At 51.8% G+C, this 23349-nt stretch overlaps 1 protein-coding gene across 2 annotated transcripts in view; it reads right to left on the bottom strand.

Moving 5' to 3' along the window:
• The window catches only part of CSMD2 (CUB and Sushi multiple domains 2), a 326447-nt gene that overhangs the window by 21369 nt on the left and 281729 nt on the right, over positions 1 to 23349 (bottom strand). For both annotated transcript variants that reach the window (XM_074555673.1, XM_074555674.1), the window contains 15 exons: positions 23041 to 23186; positions 21997 to 22077; positions 21795 to 21908; positions 20233 to 20421; positions 18943 to 19089; positions 17959 to 18147; positions 16442 to 16627; positions 13604 to 13798; positions 11461 to 11634; positions 9824 to 9997; positions 7699 to 7872; positions 6604 to 6792; positions 3035 to 3208; positions 1455 to 1637; positions 32 to 208 (listed from right to left, as the gene is read on the bottom strand). In XM_074555673.1, coding sequence (XP_074411774.1) covers positions 32 to 208; positions 1455 to 1637; positions 3035 to 3208; positions 6604 to 6792; positions 7699 to 7872; positions 9824 to 9997; positions 11461 to 11634; positions 13604 to 13798; positions 16442 to 16627; positions 17959 to 18147; positions 18943 to 19089; positions 20233 to 20421; positions 21795 to 21908; positions 21997 to 22077; positions 23041 to 23186 — 2492 coding nt within the window. The remainder of the gene's footprint in view (positions 1 to 31; positions 209 to 1454; positions 1638 to 3034; positions 3209 to 6603; positions 6793 to 7698; positions 7873 to 9823; positions 9998 to 11460; positions 11635 to 13603; positions 13799 to 16441; positions 16628 to 17958; positions 18148 to 18942; positions 19090 to 20232; positions 20422 to 21794; positions 21909 to 21996; positions 22078 to 23040; positions 23187 to 23349) is intronic.

The raw sequence follows: 23349 nt of genomic DNA, 5'->3' as shown, positions 1-23349 counted from the left end.
AGTTAAACCCTGAGGTGCCACCAGCGCTCACCAGTGCACTCGGGGCTGGTCCCAGTCCAGGTGCCATTGACGGTGCAGTGCCTGCTCAGCACCCCAGTGGAGTAATAACCCTCCCTGCACTGGTAGATGATGGAGCTGGAGAACACCAGGCCGTCGTTGAAGATCACCCTGGCGTTGCTGGGAGTGCCGGGGTTCCCGCAGGAAATCACTGCCAGGGGAAACGGGGAAATTCAATTAAAATCACCCAGAAACCACAAACCAACCCCCAGGGCTCTGAGGGGTTCCTCCTGCATTGCCTGTGCTCAGCAAAGGCACGTTCTGGGGACATGAGAACACTTCTGGGGACACCAGAGCCATTCTGGGGACATGAGAACACTTCTGGGGACACCAGAGGTGTTCTGGGAACATCAGAGGAATTCTGGGGACACCAGAGCAGTCCTGGGGAAATCAGGGCAATCCTGGGGATGCCAGGGCAGTCTTGGGGACATCAGAGGAATTCTGGGGACAGTACAGCAGTTCTGGGGACACTGAAGGCATTCTGGGGACATGAGTGCAGGTCTGGGGACATCAGAGTAATTCTGGGGACTCTGGGGCACCTCTGGGGACATAAGGGCTGCCCTGGGGACACCAAAATAGCTCTGGGGACACTAGAACAGTCCTGGGGACATTGGGGCAGCTCTGGGGACATCAGAGCAGTTCTGGGGACACCAGAAGAGCTCTGGTGATACTGGGGCAGCACTGGGGATACCAGAACAGCCCTGGGGACACCAGAATAGCTCTGGGGACACTGGGACAGCTCTGGGGACACCAGAACAGTCCTGGGGACACCGGGGCAGCTCTGGGGACACCGGAATAACTCTGGGGATACTGGGGCAGCTCTGGGGACATCAGAGCAATTCTGGGGACACCAGGGCAGTTCTGGGGACACCAGAAGAGCTCTGGTGATACTGGGGCAGCTCTGGGGACACCAGAACAGCCCTGAGGACACCAGAAGAGCTCTGGGGACACCAGAAGAGCTCTGGGGACACCAGAACAGCCCTGGGGACACTGGGGCAGCTCTGGGGACACCAGGGCAGTTCTGGGGACACCAGAAGAGCTCTGGAGACACTGGGGCAGTTCTGGGGACACCAGAACAGCCCTGGGGACACCAGAATAGCTCTGGGAACACCAGAACAGCCCTGGAGACACTGGGACAGCTCTGGGGACACCGGAATAACTCTGGGGATACTGGGGCAGCTCTGGGGACATCAGAGCAATTCTGGGGACACCGGGGCAGCTCTGGGGACACCGGGGCAGCTGTGGGGACACCAGAACAGCCCTGGAGACATCAGAGTGATTCTGGGGACACCGGGGCAGCTCTGGGGACACCAGAACAGCCCTGGAGACATCAGAGTGATTCTGGGGACACCAGAACAGCCCTGGGGAGCCAGAAGAGCCGCGTGTCCCGGCAGTACCTTCGCACTCGGGCTGCGTGCCGCTCCAGGAGCCGTTGGCGTGGCAGAGCCTCTCGGAGGAGCCGCGCAGGGAGTAGCCGGGCTCGCAGCTGAACCGCACCACGCTGCCCACGTCGAAGGCGTCGCCCAGGCCGATCCCGTGCGAGGGGATCCCGGGGTCGCCACACACGCCCTGGCTGCCCCCTGCCAGCAGAGCACAGAGTCACCAGAGCCACCAGGGATGGTGGCTCCTGTCCCTTGTCACCCCCAGCAGAGCAGTGGAATTCCAGATTAAACATTCCCTGGTTCCGTGAGCCCCCCTGGTTTTGAGCTGGATGCAAGCATGGCCACAATTCCTGAATCCCAAGGTGGAGGCTCCAGCATCAGCCCCAGGGATGTTTCCCCTCCGTGAAGAAATTCCCATGTGCTTCAAGGCAGCCCTGAGGAGCTGGGAGTGAGGGAACAAGGAGGGCTTGGGCCATGGGAGGAAGGGAAGGGGAAAGGGGAAAGGGAAAAGGGAAAAGGGAAAAGGGAAAAGGGAAAAGGGAAAAGGGAAAAGGGAAAAGGGAAGGGTTGGGGGTTTCCAGGGAAGCGAAGTTCAGGTAAGGGAAGGGGAGGGAGGTGCCTCCTCCTCAAGGCACAAGGAGTAGGTGATGATGGGTGGGAGGTGATGACCATGGATGGGTGACCATGAATGAGTGACCATGAATGGATGACCATAAATGGGTGACCGTGGCTGGGTGACCATGAATGGGTGACCACGGCTAGCTAACTGTGGCTGGATGACCATGAACAGGTGGCCATGAATGGCAGTGACCATGAACAGGTGGCCAAGAAGGGATGACCATCAATGGGTGACCATGAACAGGCGACCATGGCTGGGTGACCATGGCTATCTGATTGTGGCTAGGTGACCATGAACAGGTGACCATGGCTAGCTGATGGTGTCAGGGTGACCATGAACAGGTGACCAAGAATGGGTGACCATGAACAGGTGACCATGGCCAGCTCACCATGGCTGGGTGACCACGGCTAGCTGACCATGAACAGGTGACCATGGCTGGGTGACCATGGCAGGGTGCCCATGAACAGGTGACCACGAACAGGTGACCATGACTGGGTGACCATGGCTATCTGACTGTGGCTAGGTGACCATGAACAGGTGACCATGGCTAGCTGACGGTGTCAGGGTGACCATGAACAGGTGACCAAGAATGGGTGACCATGGCCAGCTCACCATGGCTGGGTGACCACGGCTAGCTGACCATGAACAGGCGACCATGGCTGGGTGACCATGGCAGGGTGTCCATGAACAGGTGACCATGAGCAGGTGACCGTGGCTGGGTGACCATGGCAGGGTGCCCATGAACAGGTGACCATGGCCAGCTCACCATGGCTGGGTGACCATGGCAGGGTGCCCATGAACAGGTGACCATGAGCAGGTGACCATGGCCAGCTGACCATAAATGTATGACCATGAATAGGTGACCATAAATGGATGACCACGTCCAGCTGATCATGGCTGGGTGACCATGGACAAGTAACCACGGCCAGCTGCCGGTGTCCGTGTGCCCCCCAGTGCCCTTGCCAAGCCCCCTCACCCGAGCAGTGTGGCAGGGAGCCGCTCCAGCGCCCGTCCAGCTGGCACATCCTCGTGGCATTGCCCACCAGCGTGCGCCGGCCCAGGCAGCTGTACCTGACCACCGAGCCCACCGTGTGCTTGTCCCCCGAGATCTGCGCGTGGGGAGGGGACCCGGGGTGGCCACACGACACCACTGCAACAGAGACACGGCTTCAGCACCCGGGATTCCAGAATTCTGGCTTGGGGGGGACCGTAAATGTCAGTTAGTGCCACCCCTTTCCATGGGCAGGGATGGTTTTCCCTATTTCAAGTTGCTCCAAGCCCTGTTCAGCCTGGCCTTGGACACTTCCAGGGATGGGGACACCTCCAGCTGCGCTTGGCATGTGTGCCAAGGCCTCCCCATCCTCACAAGCAAGTTCAACACACAGGAAACAAAAACATGGGGAAAATCTCCTTTTTTTTAAACTTTGAACCCCAGGAATCCAAAGAATCAGCGGTAAAACTGATGTGGGTTTCCAAATGCCACCAAATCCTCCAAATCCCAACGTTTTATGGGAGATAAAATGGAGGAAGGAGATCCCTTGTACACAGGGGGGCTGAGGGAGCCTGGGATTGGGGTTTTAACAGGAATTCCCTCCCGGCTGTGGGAATATGGATCATCACTCACCAGCTCCCCAGGATCCATGCAAGGGGTGAGGAGAGGACAAAAGGAAAGGAAAACGTGCCCAAAACTGCTCGGTAGGATTTGGTGTGGAGGGATAAACGTGGGAAAAACAAACGGAACAATCCCAGCTTTGGAACAGCTCAAGCCAATTGGAATTTCTGGCGTTGGGCAGGGAATGGGATTGCAGCTGGTTTGGTGCCCAAAGGGACAAACTGGTCATGCTGGGGTGGGGCTGCTCCTGCCTGCACCTCCCTAAGGCAGCTAAAATCCACTCTGGATCCCAAATTCCCAGTGTAAGATTGGGACTCACTCACTCAGGTGAGCCCTCACTCACCCAGGTGTACCCTCAGCCACTCAGGTGAGCTCTCCCTGTGCTCCAGAGCTGCTCCTGCCCTCTCCAATGGCACTATCCCAGCTGGATCCTCTCCTCAAACCCCAAAACCCATCAGGATTCCACCTGGAACCCCCAAATCCATCGGGATCTGCCTGTCCCTACATAGAGAACGTCCCTAGCAGGATCTTCTCGAACCCCAAAATTCATTAGGATTCCACCTGGAACACCCAAAATCCATTGGGATCTGCCTGTCCTTACAAAGAGAATGTCCCTAGCAGGATCCTCTCCTCGAACACCAAAATTCATTAGGATTCCACTCAGAATCCCCAAAATTCATTGGGATCTGCCTGTTCCTATATAGAGAATGCCTCCAGCAGGATCCTTTCCTCAAACCCCAAAATTCATTAGAATTCCACCTGGAATCCCCCAAAATGCATCAGGATGCACCGCTCCCTACATAGAGAATGTCCTTATCAGGATCCTTTCCTCAAACCCCAAAATTCATTAGGATTCCACTCAGAATCCCCAAAATTCATTGGGATCTGCCTGTTCCTATATATAGAGAATGCCTCCAGCAGAATCCTCTCCTCAAACCCCAAAACCCATAGGAATTCCACCTGGAATCCCCCAAAATGCATGAGGATCTACCTGTCCCTACACAGAGAATATCCCTTTTCCTCAAACCCTAAAATTCATTAGGATTCCACCTGGAACCCCTCAAATCCATTGTGATCCACCTGTTCCTACACAGAGAACCCTCTCCAGCAGTATCCTCTCCTCAAACCCCAAAATTCATTGGGATTCCACCTGGAACCCCTCAAATCCACTGGGATCTTACAAAGAGAACCCCCTCCACCAGTATCCTCTCCTCAAACCCCAAAACACATCAGGATTCCACCTGAAACCCCCAAAATGCATCAGGACCTGCCTGTCCCTAGACAGAGGACCTCCTCCACCAGAATTCTTTCTTCAAACCCCAAAATTCATTGGGATTCCACCTGGAACGTCCCCAAATCCACTGGGATCCACCTGTTCCTCCACAGAGAAACCCCTCCAGCAGAATCCTCTCCTCAAACCCTAAAACCCATAGGAATTCCACCTGGAATCCCCCAAAATGCATGAGGATCTACCTGTCCCTACACAGAGAATATCCCTTTTCCTCAAACCCTAAAATTCATTAGGATTCCACCTGGAACCCCTCAAATCCATTGCAATCCACCTGTTCCTACACAGAGAACCCTCTCCAGCAGTATCCTCTCCTCAAACCCCAAAATTCATTGGGATTCCACCTGGAACCCCTAAAATCCACTGGCATCTTACAAAGAGAACCCCCTCCACCAGTATCCTCCCCTCAAACCCCAAAACACATCAGGATTCCACCTGAAACCCCCAAAATGCATCAGGACCTGCCTGTCCCTAGACAGAGGACCTCCTCCACTAGAACTCTTTCTTCAAACCCCAAAATTCATTGGGATTCCACCTGGAACGTCCCCAAATCCACTGGGATCCACCTGTTCCTCCACAGAGAAACCCCTCCAGCAGAATCCTCTCCTCAAGCCCCAAAACCCATAGGAATTCCACCTGGAACCCCCAAAATGCATGAGGATCTACCTGCCCCTACACAGAGAATATCCCTTTTCCTCAAACCCTAAAATCCATCAGGATTCCCCCTGGAACCCCCAAACCCATTGGGATCTGCCTTTCCCTACACAGAGAATGCCTCCAGCAGGATCCTCTCCTCAAACCTCAAAACTCATTGGGATTCCACCTGGAACCCCTAAAATACACTGGGATCCACCTGTTCCTCCACAGAGAAACCCCTCCAGCAGAATCCCCTCCTCAAACCCTAAAATACATCAGGATTCCACCTGAAACCCCTAAAATGCAACAGGATCTGCCTGTCCCTAGACAGAGGACCTCCTCCACCAGAATTCTTTCTTCAAACCCCAAAATTCATTGGGATTCCACCTGGAACGTCCCCAAATCCACTGGGATCCACCTGTTCCTCCACAGAGAAACCCCTCCAGCAGAATCCCCTCCTCAAACCCTAAAACCCACAGGAATTCCACCTGGAATCCCCCAAAATGCATGAGGATCTACCTGTCCCTACACAGAGAATATCCCTTTTCCTCAAACCCTAAAATCCATCAGGATTCCACCTGGAACCCCCAAATCCATTGGGATCTGCCTTTCCCTACACAGAGAATGCCTCCAGCAGGATCCTCTCCTCAAACCTCAAAACTCATTGGGATTCCACCTGGAACCCCTAAAATCCACTGGGATCCACCTGTTCCTCCACAGAGAAACCCCTCCAGCAGAATCCTCTCCTCAAACCCTAAAATCCATCAGGATTCCACCTGGAACCCCCAAACCCATTGGGATCTGCCTTCCCCTACACAGAGAATGCCTCCAGCAGGATCTCTCCTCAACCTCAAACCCCCTTCCCTGTGAAGCTCCTGAAACCACCGGGACCATTCCCACGTGGATTTTTTTTGGGTGGGATTTTTTTTTTGGGATGGGATTTTTCCCTCATGAATCCTGCTGACCCCCACGAGATGGGCTGGACCGGGAGAAGGTCGGGGCCACTTACAAAGGCACTGGGGGAGGGCTCTGTCCCACGTGCCATCGCCCTGGCACGTCAGGACGTGCGTCCCCAACAGATAAAATCCGTGGCTGCACTGATAGGACACGGTGGTGCCGAAGCTGAACCTGTGCGGGCCGCTCGGCTGCACTTGCCGCACGCTGTTTTCCAGGTGCCCGGGGTCAGAACAGTTCACAACTGCAAACAGACAACAGAACAACACCCAGAAAATAATGGGAAGCGGAAAAGTGAGGCAGAAAATGTGGGGTTTTGAAAAAAAAAAAAAAAATCGGTGGGAAGTTGAAGATTTTATGCTGATTTAAGGTTTTTTTTATTTCCCTCCTACTCTGAGATTTTTGAGGGTGGGAGTGGAAAAATTTCTTGTGAAAAAGGGAGTCCAGGCAATCCTGCAGGTTCTCACCCAGCAGCACAGGCTGGATCTCCAGACTGGGATTGAGATTATCCAGTTGGGAATAACTGATCCCAAACTGGGATTTTTTGGGGAATAATTGATAATCCAGCATGGCCAGAGATCCTGGATTAGGGGGATGCAGAGGGAGGGAGTGCAGGCAGGGGATTTGGGAAGTGAACCTGAGTGTTGATCCCTGATGGGGAAAGGGGGAAAAGGGCTCTGCACAAAGCTGTGGGAAGATATTTCCTGGGAAAATAAATGAGGAGACTGGACAAGGTGATTTGGGGAGGAAGCAGAGGAGAGATCCTGATTTTCCATGGACATGGATTGTGACCACCAGGGCGTGTATGTAGGGCTGTGCCTGCCTTTAACACCCTCTGACCCCAAATTTGGGTCTGATCCCAAATTTGATCTGATCTGTGCCTGCCTTTAACACCCTCTGACCCCAAATTTGGGTCTGATCCCAAATTTGATCTGATCTGTGCCTGCCTTTAACACCCTCTGACCCCAAATCTGGGTCTGATCCCAAATTTCCTTTTCCAACACGTTCCAACACCTTGGAGAACGCATTGAGTGAGAAAATCCCGTGGGATTTACAACATCCCTGGCATCTCCAACGACATCCCCTGGGTGTTTTCCAGGGATTTCTGGCTTGGGATGATGGAGGAATCCCCAAGGAAGGCCAGACTGACCTCGGCAGGAGGGCAGGGTGCTGCTCCACTGGCCGTTGGCCAGGCACTGGGATTGGGAAGCTCCCTCCAGGCGGAATCCGGGGTTGCACTGGAATTTGGCCACGTCGTTGAGGTTGAACTGGGAGCCCTGGGTGAGGCCGTTGGGGGGGTTGCCAGGGTGGCCACAGGTGATGGCTGCAAGGACAAAATGGAAATGTCACTGGATTTATTCCTGGAGGAAAAAGTGGATTATTCATTGGAAAAAGTTCTGGAGGTAGGAGAGCATAAAAACCCCCACATCAATGCCAAAACCCAAAAATTTGGGGACTGCTCTGTTGAGACACAGGATCACACTCAGAGAAAGTAATTTCTGTAGGTTTTACTGGCACCAGGAATTCCCTGCATCCAGGAATTGCCTGCATCCCTCTCCAGGCAGCCGGGATCCCACTGATTTACACCACACATCCCTCTCCAAAAATCCCAGCTCCTGCTCTTAACCCCACACCACCCCAGGCACCCAAACTCTGTTGTTCCCTCCCTCTCTCCTTGTCCCCCCTGGGCTGAAGGAATGACAAGTAGTGATGAACACAAGAATTTAAGAACAGAAAGATTTGATGGACAAGTAAAATACCTTTTACTCACCAACAGAATAACTGGCAAGAAACCTACCAACCAACTGGAGTCACACACGAGGTGTGTGACTAAAACTACCTAAAAAGGAGTTATGTGAATAAAGAATAGGTTTTTTCCTACATGAAGAAAATGGAGTCTTGATAAAAAAACACCCCAAAGGTGTGTGCATGGCCACCCCACACCTCGAGGGTGTGAGCTCTGCCCGGCCCCTTCCAGGCCCTCCAGGCTGGGATGTCCCCCGAGGGCTGAAGGAATGACACAAGAATTTAAGAATAAAAAGATTTGATGGACACTGACCAATAAAGTAATTGGGAAGAAAGCTACTAAAAAATTGGAGACACACATGAGGTCTGTAAAACTGCATAAAAAGGAGTTATGTGAATAAAGAATAGCTTTTTTCCTGCATGAAGAAAATGGAGTCTCGATAGCAAAACACCCCAGATGTGCGCGCACAAGCACCTCATACCTCAACCACCCCACGCTTTGGGGGTGTGAGCTCTGCCCAGCCCCTTCCCCAACCCCTTCCAGGCCGGGCTGTCCCCCTAAGGCTGAAGGAATGACAGGTACTGATGCACACAAGAATTTAAGAATAAATAGATTTGATGGACACTGACCAATAAAGTAATTGGGAAGAAAGCTACTAAAAAATTGGAGACACGCATGAGGTCTGTAAAACTACATAAAAAGGAGTTATGTGAATAAAGAACAGTTTTTTTCCTGCATGAAGAAAATGGAATCTTGATAGCAAAACACCCCAGATGTGCGCGCACAAGCACCTCATACCTCAACCACCCCACGCTTTGGGGGTGTGAGCTCTGCCCAGCCCCTTCCCCAACCCCTTCCAGGCCCTCCAGGCTGGGATGTCCCCCTAGGGCTGAAGGAATGACACAAGAATTTAAGAATAAATAGATTTGATGGACACTGACCAATAATGTAATTGGCCAGAAAGCTACTAACCAATTGGAAAAACACATGAGGTCTGTAAAACTACATAAAAAGGAGTTATGTGAATAAAGAACAGTTTTATTCCTGCATGAAGAAAATGGAATCTTGATAGCAAAACACCCCAGATGTGCGTGCACAACCACCTCATACCTCAACCACCCCACACCTCGAGGGTGTGAGCTCTGCCCAGCCCCTCCCAGGCCCTCCAGGCCGGGATGTCCCCCTAGGGCTGAAGGAATGACAAGCACTTACGCACACAAGAATTTAAGAATAAATAGATTTGATGGACACTGACCAATAAAGTAATTAGCCAGAAAGCTACTAACCAATTGGAAAGACACATGAGGTCTGTAAAACTGCATAAAAAGGAGTTATGTGAATAAAGAATAGTTTTTTTTCCTGCATGAAGCAAATGGAATCTTGATAGCAAAACACCCCAGATGTGCGCGCACAAGCACCTCATACCTCAACCACCCCACGCTTTGGGGGTGTGAGCTCTGCCCAGCCCCTTCCCCAACCCCTTGCAGGCCGGGCTGTCCCCCCAGGGTGAAGCAATGACAATACTTACGCACACAGACAGGCGTTTTCCCGGACCAGCGGTGGTCCTGCTGGCAGATGCGCACGGACATGCCGATGAGGCGGAAGCCGGGCTGGCACTGGTACACCACGCTGCCACGGTAGTTGTAGTTCTCCCCGTTGATCTGCCCGTTCACAATGGGGCTGGGCACGCCACAGTGCCCCGCTGGAGGGGACAGAACAGCAGCAATCAGCTGGAGAGCCCAGCAGAGGTGTCCCCAAAGGGCATCGGGGGGATCTCTGTGGGATTGGGGTGAGGAGAAGCCCAGACTGGTTTGGGTTGGTCTACAGGAACATCTTCACCATACCATGTCCAACCTCTCCTTGGACTCTTCCAGGGATGGAGCAGCCACAGCTTCTCTGGGCATGGATGGTGTTCACAATGCCCAGACTGGTTTGGGTTGGAAGGGAATGCAAGGGTTGTTCACAGGGACACCTCCTACCATGCCATGTCCAACTTCTCCTTGGACTCTTCCAGGGATAGGGCAGCTACAGATTCTCTGGGCATGCATGGGGTTTGGAGACGCCCAGACTGGTTTGGGTTGGTCCACAGGGACATCTTCACCATACCATGTCCAACCTCTCCTTGGACACTTCCAGGGATGGGGCAGCCACAGCTTCTCTGGGCATGGATGGTGTTCACAATGCCCAGACTGGTTTGGGTTGGAAGGGAATGCAAGGATTGTCCATGCCAGGTCGCCCTGTCCAGCCTCTCCTTGGACACCTCCAGGGATGGGGCAGCCACGGCTCTTCTGGGCATGGATGGGGTTTGGAGATGCCCAGATTGGTTTGGGTTGGATGGGAATGTGAGGGTCATTCACAGGGACACCTTCCACCATCCTTGGTCACCCTGTCCAACCTCTCCTTGGACACCTCCAGGGATGGGGCAGCCACAGCTTCTCTGGGCATGGATGGTGTTCACAATGCCCAGACTGGTTTGGGTTGGAAGGGAATGCAAGGATTGTCCATGCCAGGTCGCCCTGTCCAGCCTCTCCTTGGACACTGCCAGGGATGGGGCAGCCACAGCTCTTCTGGGCATGGATGGGGTTTGGAGATGCCCAGATTGGTTTGGGTTGGATGGGAATGTGAGGGTCATTCATAGGGACACCTTCCACCATCCTTGGTCACCCTGTCCAACCTCTCCTTGGACACCTCCAGGGATGGGGCAGCCACAGCTTCTCTGGGCATGGATGGGGTTCATGATGCCCAGACTGGTTTGGGTTGGAAGGGAACATAAGGGTTGTCCACAGGGACACTTTCCACCATCCCTGGTCATCCTCTCCAACCTCTCCTTGGACACCTCCAGGGATGGGGCAGCCCCACCTTCTTTTGCCAATCCAAACCCTGCTGTTTATAGGGAAGAATCCACCCCAATATCCAACCCAAACCCATCCTCCTTCACCTCCAGGCTGCCACCTCAACACTCTGCAGTCCCAAACAAACATCCCCACCCACAAAGCTCTCCCAACACCTCACACCTCTGGAGGATGCAGGAATCCAACTCTGCCTCCCTTTTACACCCCCTTCCAACCCCGCAGGGTGGAAATCAGTCCCTAAACCCCCTGTTCCCTCCCGAGGAGCCTTTCCCACACCCATGGGTGCCCCAGGAGCTGCCCAAGGGGTACCTACCCAGGCACCTGACCTCAGCCCCGCTCCAGAGCCCGTTGGCCATGCACTCCCTGACCCGGGAGCCCACCAGGGTGTAGCCAGTGTTGCAGGAGAAGATGGCAGTGGCCCCGTAGCTGGTGAGGGTCCCGATCTTGTTCCCGTTGGGAGGCGTGGGCAGGTCCCCACAGGAGATAACTAGGACAGATCCCAAAGGATTAGTGAGAGAACAGGCTGGGTTTTGAAGGAATGCATCCAGGCACGGCACCAGGAGCTGCTGCTGGAGTGGGAAAGTTCAGGAAATAATTCCAGGAATTGTGATAATTCCAGAGCCATGTTAGACGAGGTGACAAAAATAAGAGCTGTTAATATTTATGCTTCGGGACACAGGGGAAGCACTAAAGACAGGCTGGGAAGGAACCAAAGGAGTTTTTCACACCAGAACTTCCTCAGACAGGAATATTTCTCTGTCATTAAGCCTGATTCCCAGAAAACCCACAGAATCATGGAAGGGACCTTAAAGGCCATGAGTGGGGACATCTCCCACGAGGCCAGGCTGCTCCAAGCCCGGTCCAGCCTGACCTTGGAATGGCACAAAGTTCCTAATTAAAAGTGACACCCAGCTTTCCCCCACAATCCGAAATCCCAAGATCTGCAGATCCCAGCTGGGTCTGTGGGATGCAGGAGCCTCTGCAAACCCAACTCCCCCCTCAGAACTCTTGGTTTTATCTTCATTTTCTCTGCCTTCAAGCTCTGCCAAGCCTGCAGAGCTCCCGCTGGGTGCTGCTGACCTCGGGGCACTGCCAAGATGCTGTCACTTGGATTTAGGTGGCAATAAGGCTGAGGGAACAAAAGGAGGTCAGGCTCCTGCTCCCGGATCCAGAGGAAGAGCTGGCAGGGGGAGAAGTACATCTGTCACCCACACCAGCAGTCTCAGCTCCACAAACAAAGGCAGGCAGCAGGGAAGGAGAGGCTTTGCTGCCTCTGTCTGCACTTTGGAGAGAAAAACCCTGCACCTCTGACAAAGGGAGAGATGCAAAGCACAGCAGTGGTGTCAGAACAACTGAGAGCTGCTGGCGTGCCCCGTTGGGTTTGATTTGCAGGTGACACTGTTACCCTTGTAAACCTGGTGTTTGTGTGAGAGCTGAGGCTTGACAGCAGAATTCTTTATTTTCCCTCCTTAAAAGCCCTGACTTCAGAGCAGCTGTGGCAGAGGAGCTGCAGGGACCCCACAGCAACAGCTGAGCTGAAGGGCTTGAGATCCCAGGGAAGTGCTGGGATTAAACCAGGAACGATATCCAGGCATCTCCCTGCATCCCAATCCCTTCCAGCAGCTCTGCTGTCTCCACCTCAGCTGCTGCCAGGAGTAATTAAGTTCTACCCCACAGCAGGGACACCTTCCATGATCCCAGTTTGCTCCAACATGGACTGGACACTTCCAGGGATGGGGTGGGTTGGAAGGGATGGAGCAGCCACAGCTCCACTGGGAAATCCATCTCAGCACCATCCTGCCCTCCCAGGGATGGATTTCCTCCCCAAAATCTGCACCAAACCATCCCATCCTGTACCCAAAGGGCACCATCTCCTTGGTATCCACCACCAGCATCATCCTGAAACCCTCAGGTCTGGAATTTGCGGAGCCTAAACACAAAACCAGCCCCTGGTGATTTCCTCCCAAAATCTGCACCAATTTCCTCCCTAAAATCTGCACCAAACCATCCCATCCTGTACCCAAAGGGCACCATCTCCTTGGTTAGCCATCATTACCCACCAGCACCATCCTGAAACCCCCAGGGCTGGAATTTGCTGAGCCCAAACACAAAACCAGCCCCTGGTGATTTCCTCCCAAAATCTGCACCAAACCATTCCATCCTGTACCCAAAGTATGATCACCCACCAGCACCATCCTGAAACTCCCAAGGTTGGCATTTATTGAGCCCAAACACAAAACCAGTCCCTGGTGATGCTGCCCTGGGAAATGCATCCCATCCCTTTCCTGCCCTTCCAGGGATGGATTTCCTCCCAAAATTCTTCACCAACCCATCCCATCCTGCACCCAAAGTACGATCACCCACCAGCACCATCCTGAAACCCTTGGGGCTGGGCTTTGCTGACCCCAAACCCAACCCCAGCCCCCGGTGCCACCCTGGGGTGCCCCTGCCCTTACTTTTGCAGGTGGGCACGGGCTGCCCGATGCTCCAGGTGCCGTTGGCCTGGCAGCGGATGACCCTCTGGCCCGTGTAGTAGTAGCCAGGGTCGCAGATGAGCATCAGCTGGGCGTTGTAGTGGTACTGCACCTCGTAGGTGAGGCGCCAGCGGCCGTGCTCCACCGCGATGCTGCCCACGTCGGGGCACGTCACAGCTGAGGGGGGAACGGAACACGGGAAATGGGACACGGAAAATTGCACATGGGAATGGCACAGGGAAATGGCACAGGGAAAATGGCACACGGAAAATGGCGTAGGGGAAATGGCACAGGGAAAATGGCACGTGGGAAATGGAACACGGGAAAATGGCGCGTGGGAAATGGCACAGGGAAAATGACACAGGGAAAATGGCACATGGAAAATGGCGCGTGGGAAATGGAACACGGGAAATACCACACGGGAATGGCACAGGGAAAATGGCACATGGAAAATGGCACCCAGGAAAATGGCGCACGGAAATGGCACAGGGAAAATGGCACAGGGAAAATGGCACGTGGGAAAATGGCACAGGGAAAATGGCACAGGGAAAATGGCACAAGGAAATGGAACACGGGAAATGGCACAGGGAAAACGGCACACGGGAAAGTGGCACACAGGAAATGGCACAAAGGAAATGGCACAGGGAAAATGGCACATGGGAAATGGAACACGGGAAATACCACATAGGAATGGCACAGGGAAAATGGCACATGGAAAATGGTGCACGGGAAATGGCACAGGGAAAATGGCACAGGGAAAATGGCACGTGGGAAATGGCACAAAGGAAATGGCACATGGGAATGGCACAGGGAAATGGCACAGGGAAAATGGCACATGGGAATGGCACAGGGGAAATACCACATGGGAATGGCACAGAGAAAATGGCACAGGGAAAATGGCACAAAGGAAAATGGCACACGGGAAATGGAACACGGGAAATACCACATGGGAATGGCACAGGGAAAATGGCACGTGGGAAATGGTGCACGGGAAATGGCACAGGGAAAATGGCACAGGGAAAATGGCACACAGGAAAATGGCACATGGGAAAATGGCGCGTGGGAAATGGCACAAAGGAAATGGCACAGGGAAAATGGCACAGGGAAATGGCACAGGGAAAATGGCACAGGGAAATGGCACAGGGAAAATGGCACAGGGAAAATGGCACAGGGAAAATGGCACACGGGAAATGGCACACGGGAAATGGCACACGGGAAATACCACATGGGAATGGCACAGGGAAAATGGCACAGGGAAAATGGCGCACGGGAAATGGCACAGGGAAATGGCACAGGGAAAATGGCACAGGGAAAATGGCACAGGGAAAATGGCGCACGGGAAATGGCACAGGGAAAATGGCGCGCGGGAAATGGCACAGGGAAATGGCACAGGGAAATGGCACAGGGAAATGGCACATGGGAAATGGCACATAGAAAATGCCACATGGAAAATGACACATGGAAAATGGCACGCGGGAAATGGCACAGAGAAAATGGCATACAGAAAATGGCACGCGGGAAATGGCATGTGGGAAATGGCACAGAGAAAATGGCACGCAGGAAATGGTGCACAGAAAATGGCACAGGGAAAATGGCACACGGGAAATGGCACACGGGAAATGGCACACAGGAAAATGGCACATGGGAAATGGCACAGGGAAAATGGTACATGGAAAATGGCACAGGGAAAATGGCATGCAGGAAATGGCACACAGAGTTGGTTCAGTGAGGTTTTAACCCCCCCAAAAAAGCCCCAGTGTGGTGGGTTTTTAATGAGAGGTGTGTCATGGGCATGTTTTATGAAAAATCTTTTTGCCGGAATTTTTTTCTCCTGAGAAGCTGAGAGGCCTCAGAAATGAAATGTAAACAATGATTATCTGCTGCTGTGGAATGCAACAGGTGACTGGTGATTGGTCTCATGTGGTTGTTTTTAATTAATGGCCAATCACAGCCCAGCTCTCTTGGACTCTCAGTCACAAGATTTTATTATCATTCCTTTCCCTTCCTTTTCCAGCCTTCTGATGAAATCCTTTCTTCTATTCTTTTAGTATATAATTTTCTTTTAATATAATATATATCATAAAAGAATAAATCAGCCTTCTGAAACCTGGAGTCAAGATTCTCATCTCTTCCCTCGTCCTGGGGCCCCTGTGAACATCACCACAAGGGATGCATCCCCTGGTGAGGCTGTTGTTGAGAATTAAAAGGAAAATTTTGTGGATCATGTTGTAAGTGGTGACGTTGCCTGAAACCCAAAGAGAAAAATGCCTTGCAATGGGGTTAAAATCATAAAATGGGAATCAAGGACACCTCATTGTCTCAGGCCTTGAGAAATGGAAACAAAACTGGGTTTGGGGGAGCAAACTTGGGGCAAATCACGGAATCACAGAATTTCTGGGTTGGAAGAGACCTTTAAGATCATCGAGTCCAACCCATGTTCTAACACCTCAACTAGATTATGGCACCAAGTGCCACATCCAGGCTTTTTTTAAACACATCAAGGGATGGTGACTCCACCACCTCCCTGGCTAGGTGATTCCAGTATTTGACCATTCTTTCTGTGAAAATGACTTTGTTAACTGGAGTTAATTGGGAGATTGATCCATTTGCATATTGGAGGTTAAACTTATAAAAGTGTGAAAAACTATGACCCACTGTCCATTTTGGGTGCAGCCCTTGGGGAGTTTCATCTGCTCTAAATGCCCCTGAAAACCCTTCAACAAATAGAACTGATTTACACTTTTAAATTTTGTTTGGCCTGTGTTTTTAGGCAGCCCCAAAGGCCTCACTGCTGTGTGGGCAGCCCCAATCCCCACTCACCCAGGCACAGAGGGGGCTGGTTCCCGTTGCTCCACACTCCATCCTGCAGGCACTCGGTGCTGGGCTCGGCGCCCGGCTGCAGCTGGAATCCCTCATTGCACTGGTACACGGCCTTGGTGCCCACCGTGTACTCCTTGCCAAAGACAACCCCGTTCCTTGGGGCTCTGGGAATGCCACAGGAGAGGGCTGGGAAGAGAAAACACATCTTAAACAAAAAATAAAAATCAGGGAGCTGGTGGTTTTATCCCAAACTGCAATCCTGGATCCCGAACTTTCCTTCATAAAGGATTGTCGGGGCTTTAGCTGGTCAGAGTGACCCCAAGATGGGTTAGAAAGTCTCTTTTCCCAGTTTGGTGCTTGAAGAAGGAGTCAGAACTCTTCAGTTCTCATTCTCAAGGTTGTTTATTGTATCTTACCTATAAAATTCTTTCTCCTGTCCAGCCGAGGTTTGCTCAGCAAGACAGTCCAAGACACTCTGGCCACCCCCAGGGCAGTGGTGTTATCTTTTTATACTAAAAAACTACATGTACAATATTTACAATAACTTTCCAATACCTATCACCTGTGTTAGACAGTGAGCTTCTACTCTAAACCAATCTGAAAGTGCCACCATCACAGCAGAAGATGGAGGCCAAGAAGGAGCAGGAGAAAGGCTGGACATGCCCAGATCCCTCCATCTTGCCCCCTGAACCCCCATTCTAAAAACCCCAAAATCTACTTTTTCACCCCGTGATAAATTCACTATCATTCTACTTAATTTGCATTTGCCATGCAAGGCTCAGCTTTTGCCCCAGCACGGAGCAGGATTCCAGAGCAGCTGGCAGGTGCTGGAATTCTGAGAGGTGTCTGCAGCTCCAGAGGCAGGATCAGCCCCATCCCTGTTGGCACTGATGGTGACAGGAGTGTCACTGCAGCGAGCTCAGGGCTGGCCAATCCCTCTCCAAGGCCTGATGTCTAGACAGGCTGCCAGGCTGAATACCAATGGCTCTCCCAGAAAAAAGAAAGCACCTGGAAACCCCAACCTTTTCCCTGCTGCTCTTTTCCCAGCTCCCAGTCATTCCTTTTCCTCTTTGCCATCTATTCCCAAAGCCTTGCAGACAAGGATCACCGTCAGCGCACCGAGCTTGTTCTCAACACCCAATTACCCAATTCCAATATAGGTTTTTTTTTTTACTGCTTTTCCAGGGACTCTCAGAACTCGATCCCAACCCATCCCTGCTCTCACCTTGGCACAGGGGGATGGCTTCCCTCCAGTGGAAGTGGCCCTGGGGGTGCTGGGTGCCAGGCTGAATACCAGTGGCTCTCCCAGGGAACAGAAAGCACCTGGAAAATCCAACCTTTTCCAGCTCCCAGTCATTCCTTTTCCTCTTTGCCATCTATTCCCAAACCCCTGCAGACGAGGATCACCCTCAGCACCCTGAGCCTGCTCCCAACATTACCCAATTCCAATACTGATTTTTTTCCCCCGCTTTTCCAGGGACTCTCAGAACTCGATCCCAACCCATCCCTGCTCTCACCTTGGCACAGGGGGATGGCTTCCCGCCAGTGGAAGTGGCCCTGGGGGTGCTGGCTGCAGGTGGAGGTGCTGTGTCCCACCAGGCGGTAGCCGGCGTCGCAGCCGAAGCGCACGGAGCTGCCGGGGCGCAGCCCGGAGTGGCTCAGGATCATCCCGTGGGCTGGGGGCTGCGGGAGGCTGCAGTAGGGAGCTGGCAAGGAGGGCAGGGAAAAGAAAACCAGTCAGCAGCAAGGTCATTCCCTTCCCTTCCTTTCCCTTCCTTTCCCTTCCCTTCCCTTCCCTTCCCTTCCCTTCCCTTCCCTTCCCTTCCCTTCCCTTCCCTTCCCTTCCCTTCCCTTCCCTTCCCTTCCCTTCCCTTCCCTTCCCTTCCCTTCCCTTCCCTTCCCTTCCCTTCCCTTCCCTTCCCTTCCCTTCCCTTCCCACTCCCAGGAATTACACCGAGCTGCCCCAAAAACCCCAAAACAAAAATTGGTGATGGAGAAACGCGGAGTCAAAGTGGGGATGGAGTGCAGGGCTGTGGTCTGAGCCTCAGCCAGCTCCAGGAATAAGGAGTCATTCCTGGTAATTAAATATTCCTTAATTCATTTGCTGAGCAAAGCCTGGACAGACCTTTCTGGCCACCCCGCCATCCAGAAACCTCTCCCAGTATCCATTCCCTGGCATCAATGACTCTCCACATCAGGCTTCTGGTTCTGAAGAGTGGCTGGGAAATGAGCCAAAGCTCCAAGGTTTCTCCCTGGAATTTCTCCTGACTGTGATCCCACAATCCTGATTGTTACAGATTGGTTGAGACTGAGCCAAAGCTCCAAGGTTTCTCCTGGACAGACCCTGCCTTTCCCAACCTCCCCAGCTAGGAATGCGCCCGGCTTTGTGCCTCCCCTGCCTTGGCAGCTCCTGCCCTGCCAGCTGGATCTCTGCAGGAACCCCATGGATCCTCCTGGCTCTGGAGCTGCTCCTGCTGCTGGCAGAGGCAGCTGGCACTCACCAGAGTAGCGGATTTTGAAGCCTTTCCTGTTGTAGGCATGGTCGGAGGACCAGCGCAGGAAAACGCTGTTCCCGCTGCTGGTGACGGTCAGAGGGGCTGAGTAATTCCCACTGAGGGACAGCAGCAGGGGGCTCTGCCCTGAGGGACCTGCCAGGAACAGGGACAGGGAAAAGGGACAAGTCACAGTGTGCCATTCACATTGTTTTGAAAAATCCCAGGATTTTTCTCCTGGGAAGCTGAGAAGCCTCAGAGAAAAAGGAAAACAATAATTATCTCATTTGCTTCGCCTGTGTTTTGCTCCATTGGAATGTGTTTAAATTCCCACTGAGGGACAGCAGCAGGGGGCTCTGCCCTGAGGGACCTGCCAGGAACAGGGACAGGGAAAAGGGACAAGTCACAGTGTGCCATTCACATTTTTTTGAAAAATTCCAAGATTTTTCTCCTGGGAAGCTGAGAAGCCTCAGAGAAAAAGGAAAACAATAATTATCTCATTTGCTTCTCCTGTGTTTTGCTCCATTGGAATGTGTTTAAATTCCCACTGAGGGACAGCAGCAGGGGGCTCTGCCCTGAGGGACCTGCCAGGAACAGGGACAGGGAAAAGGGACAAGTCACAGTGTGCCATTCATATTTTTTTGAAAAATTCCAAGATTTTTCTCCTGGGAAGCTGAGAAGCCTCAGAGAAAAAGGAAAACAATAATTATCTCATTTGCTTCGCCTGTGTTTTGTTCCATTGGAATGTGTTTAAAAAGGAAAACAATTTTTATTTCATTTGCTTCTCCTGTGTTTTGCTCATGTGGAATGTGTTTGGGGATTGTTTACCCACAGGTGATTGTTTCATTGATATCTGCTGTGAGTTGTTTTCACTTTTTGGCCAATCAGAGCCAAGCTGTGTCAGGACTCTGGAAAGAGTCACGAGTTTTCATTATTATCTTTTTAGCTTGTAAGTATCCTTTCTGTATTCTTTAGTATGGCTTAGTATAGTATTCTTTAATATAATATATACAATAAAATAATAAATCAAGCCTTCTGAAACATGGAGTCAGATCTCTTCCCTCATCCTGGGACCCCTGTGAACACCATCACACCCAACTCCTGCCCCTTGGAAAAATCCTTCAGATCCATCCCAAAAAAATCAAATTTTAGCTGTTTCCTTATCAGTGAGGAGCTTTCTGGAAGGCCAGCAGGAGGCTCCAGGTGGGAAGCTGGCCCTGGAATGCTCCTTCCCCCTTGACTGGTTGGGATCTTGGATCCCCAGGAAGGTTTGGGATGGAAAGGGAGGGAATCTCTCACCATCAAAGATTTCAAACTCGTCGAACTGCTTCTCGCTGAGGAAGTACTCGATGGTGAGGGAGATGTTGTAGCCTGGCTCCACCTTCACCACCCAGGAGCAGGTCTGGAAGTGGGGGTAACTGCCCAGGAAGCTCTGGCTCAGGATCACCCCGGTGGAATCCGTCAGCAGCTGGTTCATGGGGCAGTGCACTGGGGATGGAGATGGAAATTCGGTGGGAATGAACATTTTTCAGAGGAAGGATGGAAGCACAAGGTCTGTCCTGATGAGCCAGCTCAAGGCAGAGCACGGCCCCTGCATTCCCTGATCCCTGGGGCTCAAAGAATCCCCAAATCCCAAAAAGTGTCAAACTTAAGGAAAGGAGCAAAAAGCAGCAAAGCCAACACACCATTCCCACTGCTTTGATCCCTGGGGCTCAAAGAATCCCCATATCCCAAAAATCCCAACAATTGTCACACTCAAAGAAAGGCGCAAAAAGCAGCCAACAAACCATTCCCAATGCCTTGATCCCTGGGGCTGAAAGAATCCCAAAATCCCAAAAATCCCAACAATTTTGTCACAGGAGCAAGAAGCAGCAAAGCCAACAAACCATTCCCAATGCCTTGATCCCTGGGGCTGAAAGAATCCCCATATCCCACAAATCCCAAAAATTGTCACACTCAAAGAAAGGTGCAAAAAGCAGCCAACAAACCATTCCCAATGCCTTGATCCCTTGGGCTCAAAGAATCCCAAAATGGGATCCCAAACTGAGACATGAGAACTCCAATTCCTGCTCAGGGAGGGTCTCACTCCCTCCTCCCAAAATCCCACAAATCCCAACAATTGTCACACTCAAAGAAGGGAGCAAAAAGCAGCAAAGCCAACACACCATTCCCAATGCCTTGATCCCTGGGGCTGAAAGAATCCCAAAATCCCAAAAATCCCAACAATTTTGTCACAGGAGCAAGAAGCAGCAAAGCCAACAAACCATTCCCAATGCCTTGATCCCTTGGGACTCAAAGAATCCCAAAATGGGACATGAGAACTCCAATTCCTGCTCAGGGAGGCTCTCACTCCCTCCTCCCAAAATCCCACAAATCCCAACAATTGTCAAACTTAAGGAAAGGAGCAAAAAGCAGCAAAGCCAACTAACCATTCCCACTGCTTTGATCCCTGGGGCTCAAAGAATCCACATATCCCACAAATCCCAACAATTGTCACACTCCAAGAAAGGAGCAAAAAGCAGCAAAGCCAACACACTATTCCCAATGCCTTGATCCCTGGGGCTGAAAGAATCCCAAAATCCCAAAAATCCCAACAATTTTGTCACAGGAGCAAGAAGCAGCAAAGCCAACAAACCATTCCCAACGCCTTGATCCCTTGGGACTCAAAGAATCCCAGATTGGGATCCCAAACTGGGACATGAGAACTCCAATTCCTGCTCAGGGAGGCTCTCACTCCCTCCTCCCGAAAATCCCACTCTCCTAAAAATGGGAAAATGAACCCCAAGGATGAAAAATGTGCTAACAAACCTCCCCCAGCTCCTTCCCTGAGCAGGGAAATGTGGGATTTGTGGAAGTTTTACCTTCACAGGTGGGTGGGGGTCCCTCAAACTGCAGGTGGGTGCCCAGCTTGCAGGTGAGGATTTCGTTCCCGATCAGGGTGAAGCCGGGGAGGCAGCGGTACCTGACGATGTCACCTGGGGAGGGATGGAAAACAGGGATGGGAGGGGGAAATGCCCCAAAAAAAAGGGGAATGAGGATGAGGAGGATGAGGGAAGGCTTTACCAATGTTGAACTCCTCGTTCTCTGTGATGATCTCGGCGTTCGGAACCATGGTGGGAGGCTGGCAGCGGAAAAGCTGGAAAGCTGGGGAAGCAAGGGAGGAGCAGAACATCCTGAAAACAGCCATGATGGAAGCAGGGAAATTCCTCCCTCCCCACAAGGAAATTCCTCCTTTTCCACGAGGAAATTCCTCCCTCTCCATATGGATATTCCTCCCTTTCCATCAGGAAATTCCTCCGTTTCCATGAGGAAATTCCTCCCTCTCCACCAGGAAATTCCTGTCTTTCCACCAGGAAATTCTGCTTTTTCCATTAGGAAATTCCTCTTTCCCCACAAGGAAATTCTCCTTTTCCACCAGGAAATTCCTGTCTTTCCACCAGGAAATTTTGCTTTTTCCATCAGGAAATTCCTCTTTCCCCACAAGGAAATTCTCCTTTTCCACCAGGAAATTCCTGTCTTTCCATCAGGGAATTCCTGTCTTTCCACCAGGAAGTTCTGCTTTTTCCATAAGGAAATTCCTCCCTTTCCATCAGGAAATTCCTCCTTTTCCACAAGGAAATTCCTCCATTTCCATTAAGAAATTCCTCCCTCCCCACAAGGAAACTCCTCCCTCTCTCCAAGGAAAATCCTTCCCTTTCCACCAGGAAATTCTTCCTTTTCCACAAGGAAATTCCTAGACTAAAAACTTCCTTGAAAAAAAAAATGGTTTGAAAGACTTTGTGGAAAAAAAAAAAAAAATTGAGCTGAAAATCTTTCTGGAAAAATCTGGGCTGAAAAACTTCCTAGAAAAAACTGGTTTGAAAGATTTTGTGTGGAAAAAAAATGGGCTGAAAAACCTCCTGGAAAAAATTTGGTTTGATAAACTTTGTGGAAAAAAACTCGTCTGAAAAACTCCCTGGGGAAACCCAGCCTGAAAAACTTCATTAAAAAAAACCGGGCTGAAAAAACTGTGGAAAACTTGGGGTAAAAGAGTATTTTTTTGCATTTTCCCAGACCTATTCCCCAGTATTCCCAACATTTCCCCCCAAGGGAAGCAGCAGCTCAGACCATAGAAGTAGATGGCGAAGATGCCCCCGTTGGCGCCGTCGCTGTGGAATTTCAGCAGGACCTGGTTGGAGGAGCTCTGGGCAGATTTCTTGGCTGAGTTGCCTGTGAACACCCCCAGCTGTGGGGCTGTTTGCTGGGGCCCGTCCCTGATGGCAGCAACACAAGGAAAATTGATTTTTACAAGGATTTAAGCCCAGGAACCCAACCTAGGCTTTCCTTTCCCTTCCCCAATGCATCCACATTTCAGACCCCTCGCTCCAGTTAAACCCCTACAACCTCTCCTTGCTCCCAGCTGGGCAATCAGAAACG

The sequence above is a fragment of the Zonotrichia albicollis genome, chromosome 20 (assembly GCF_047830755.1).
Source record: "Zonotrichia albicollis isolate bZonAlb1 chromosome 20, bZonAlb1.hap1, whole genome shotgun sequence".
Lineage (NCBI taxonomy): Eukaryota > Metazoa > Chordata > Aves > Passeriformes > Passerellidae > Zonotrichia > Zonotrichia albicollis.
Note: the sequence above shows the minus strand (reverse complement) of the source record. Positions and strands in the feature narration are given on the sequence as shown.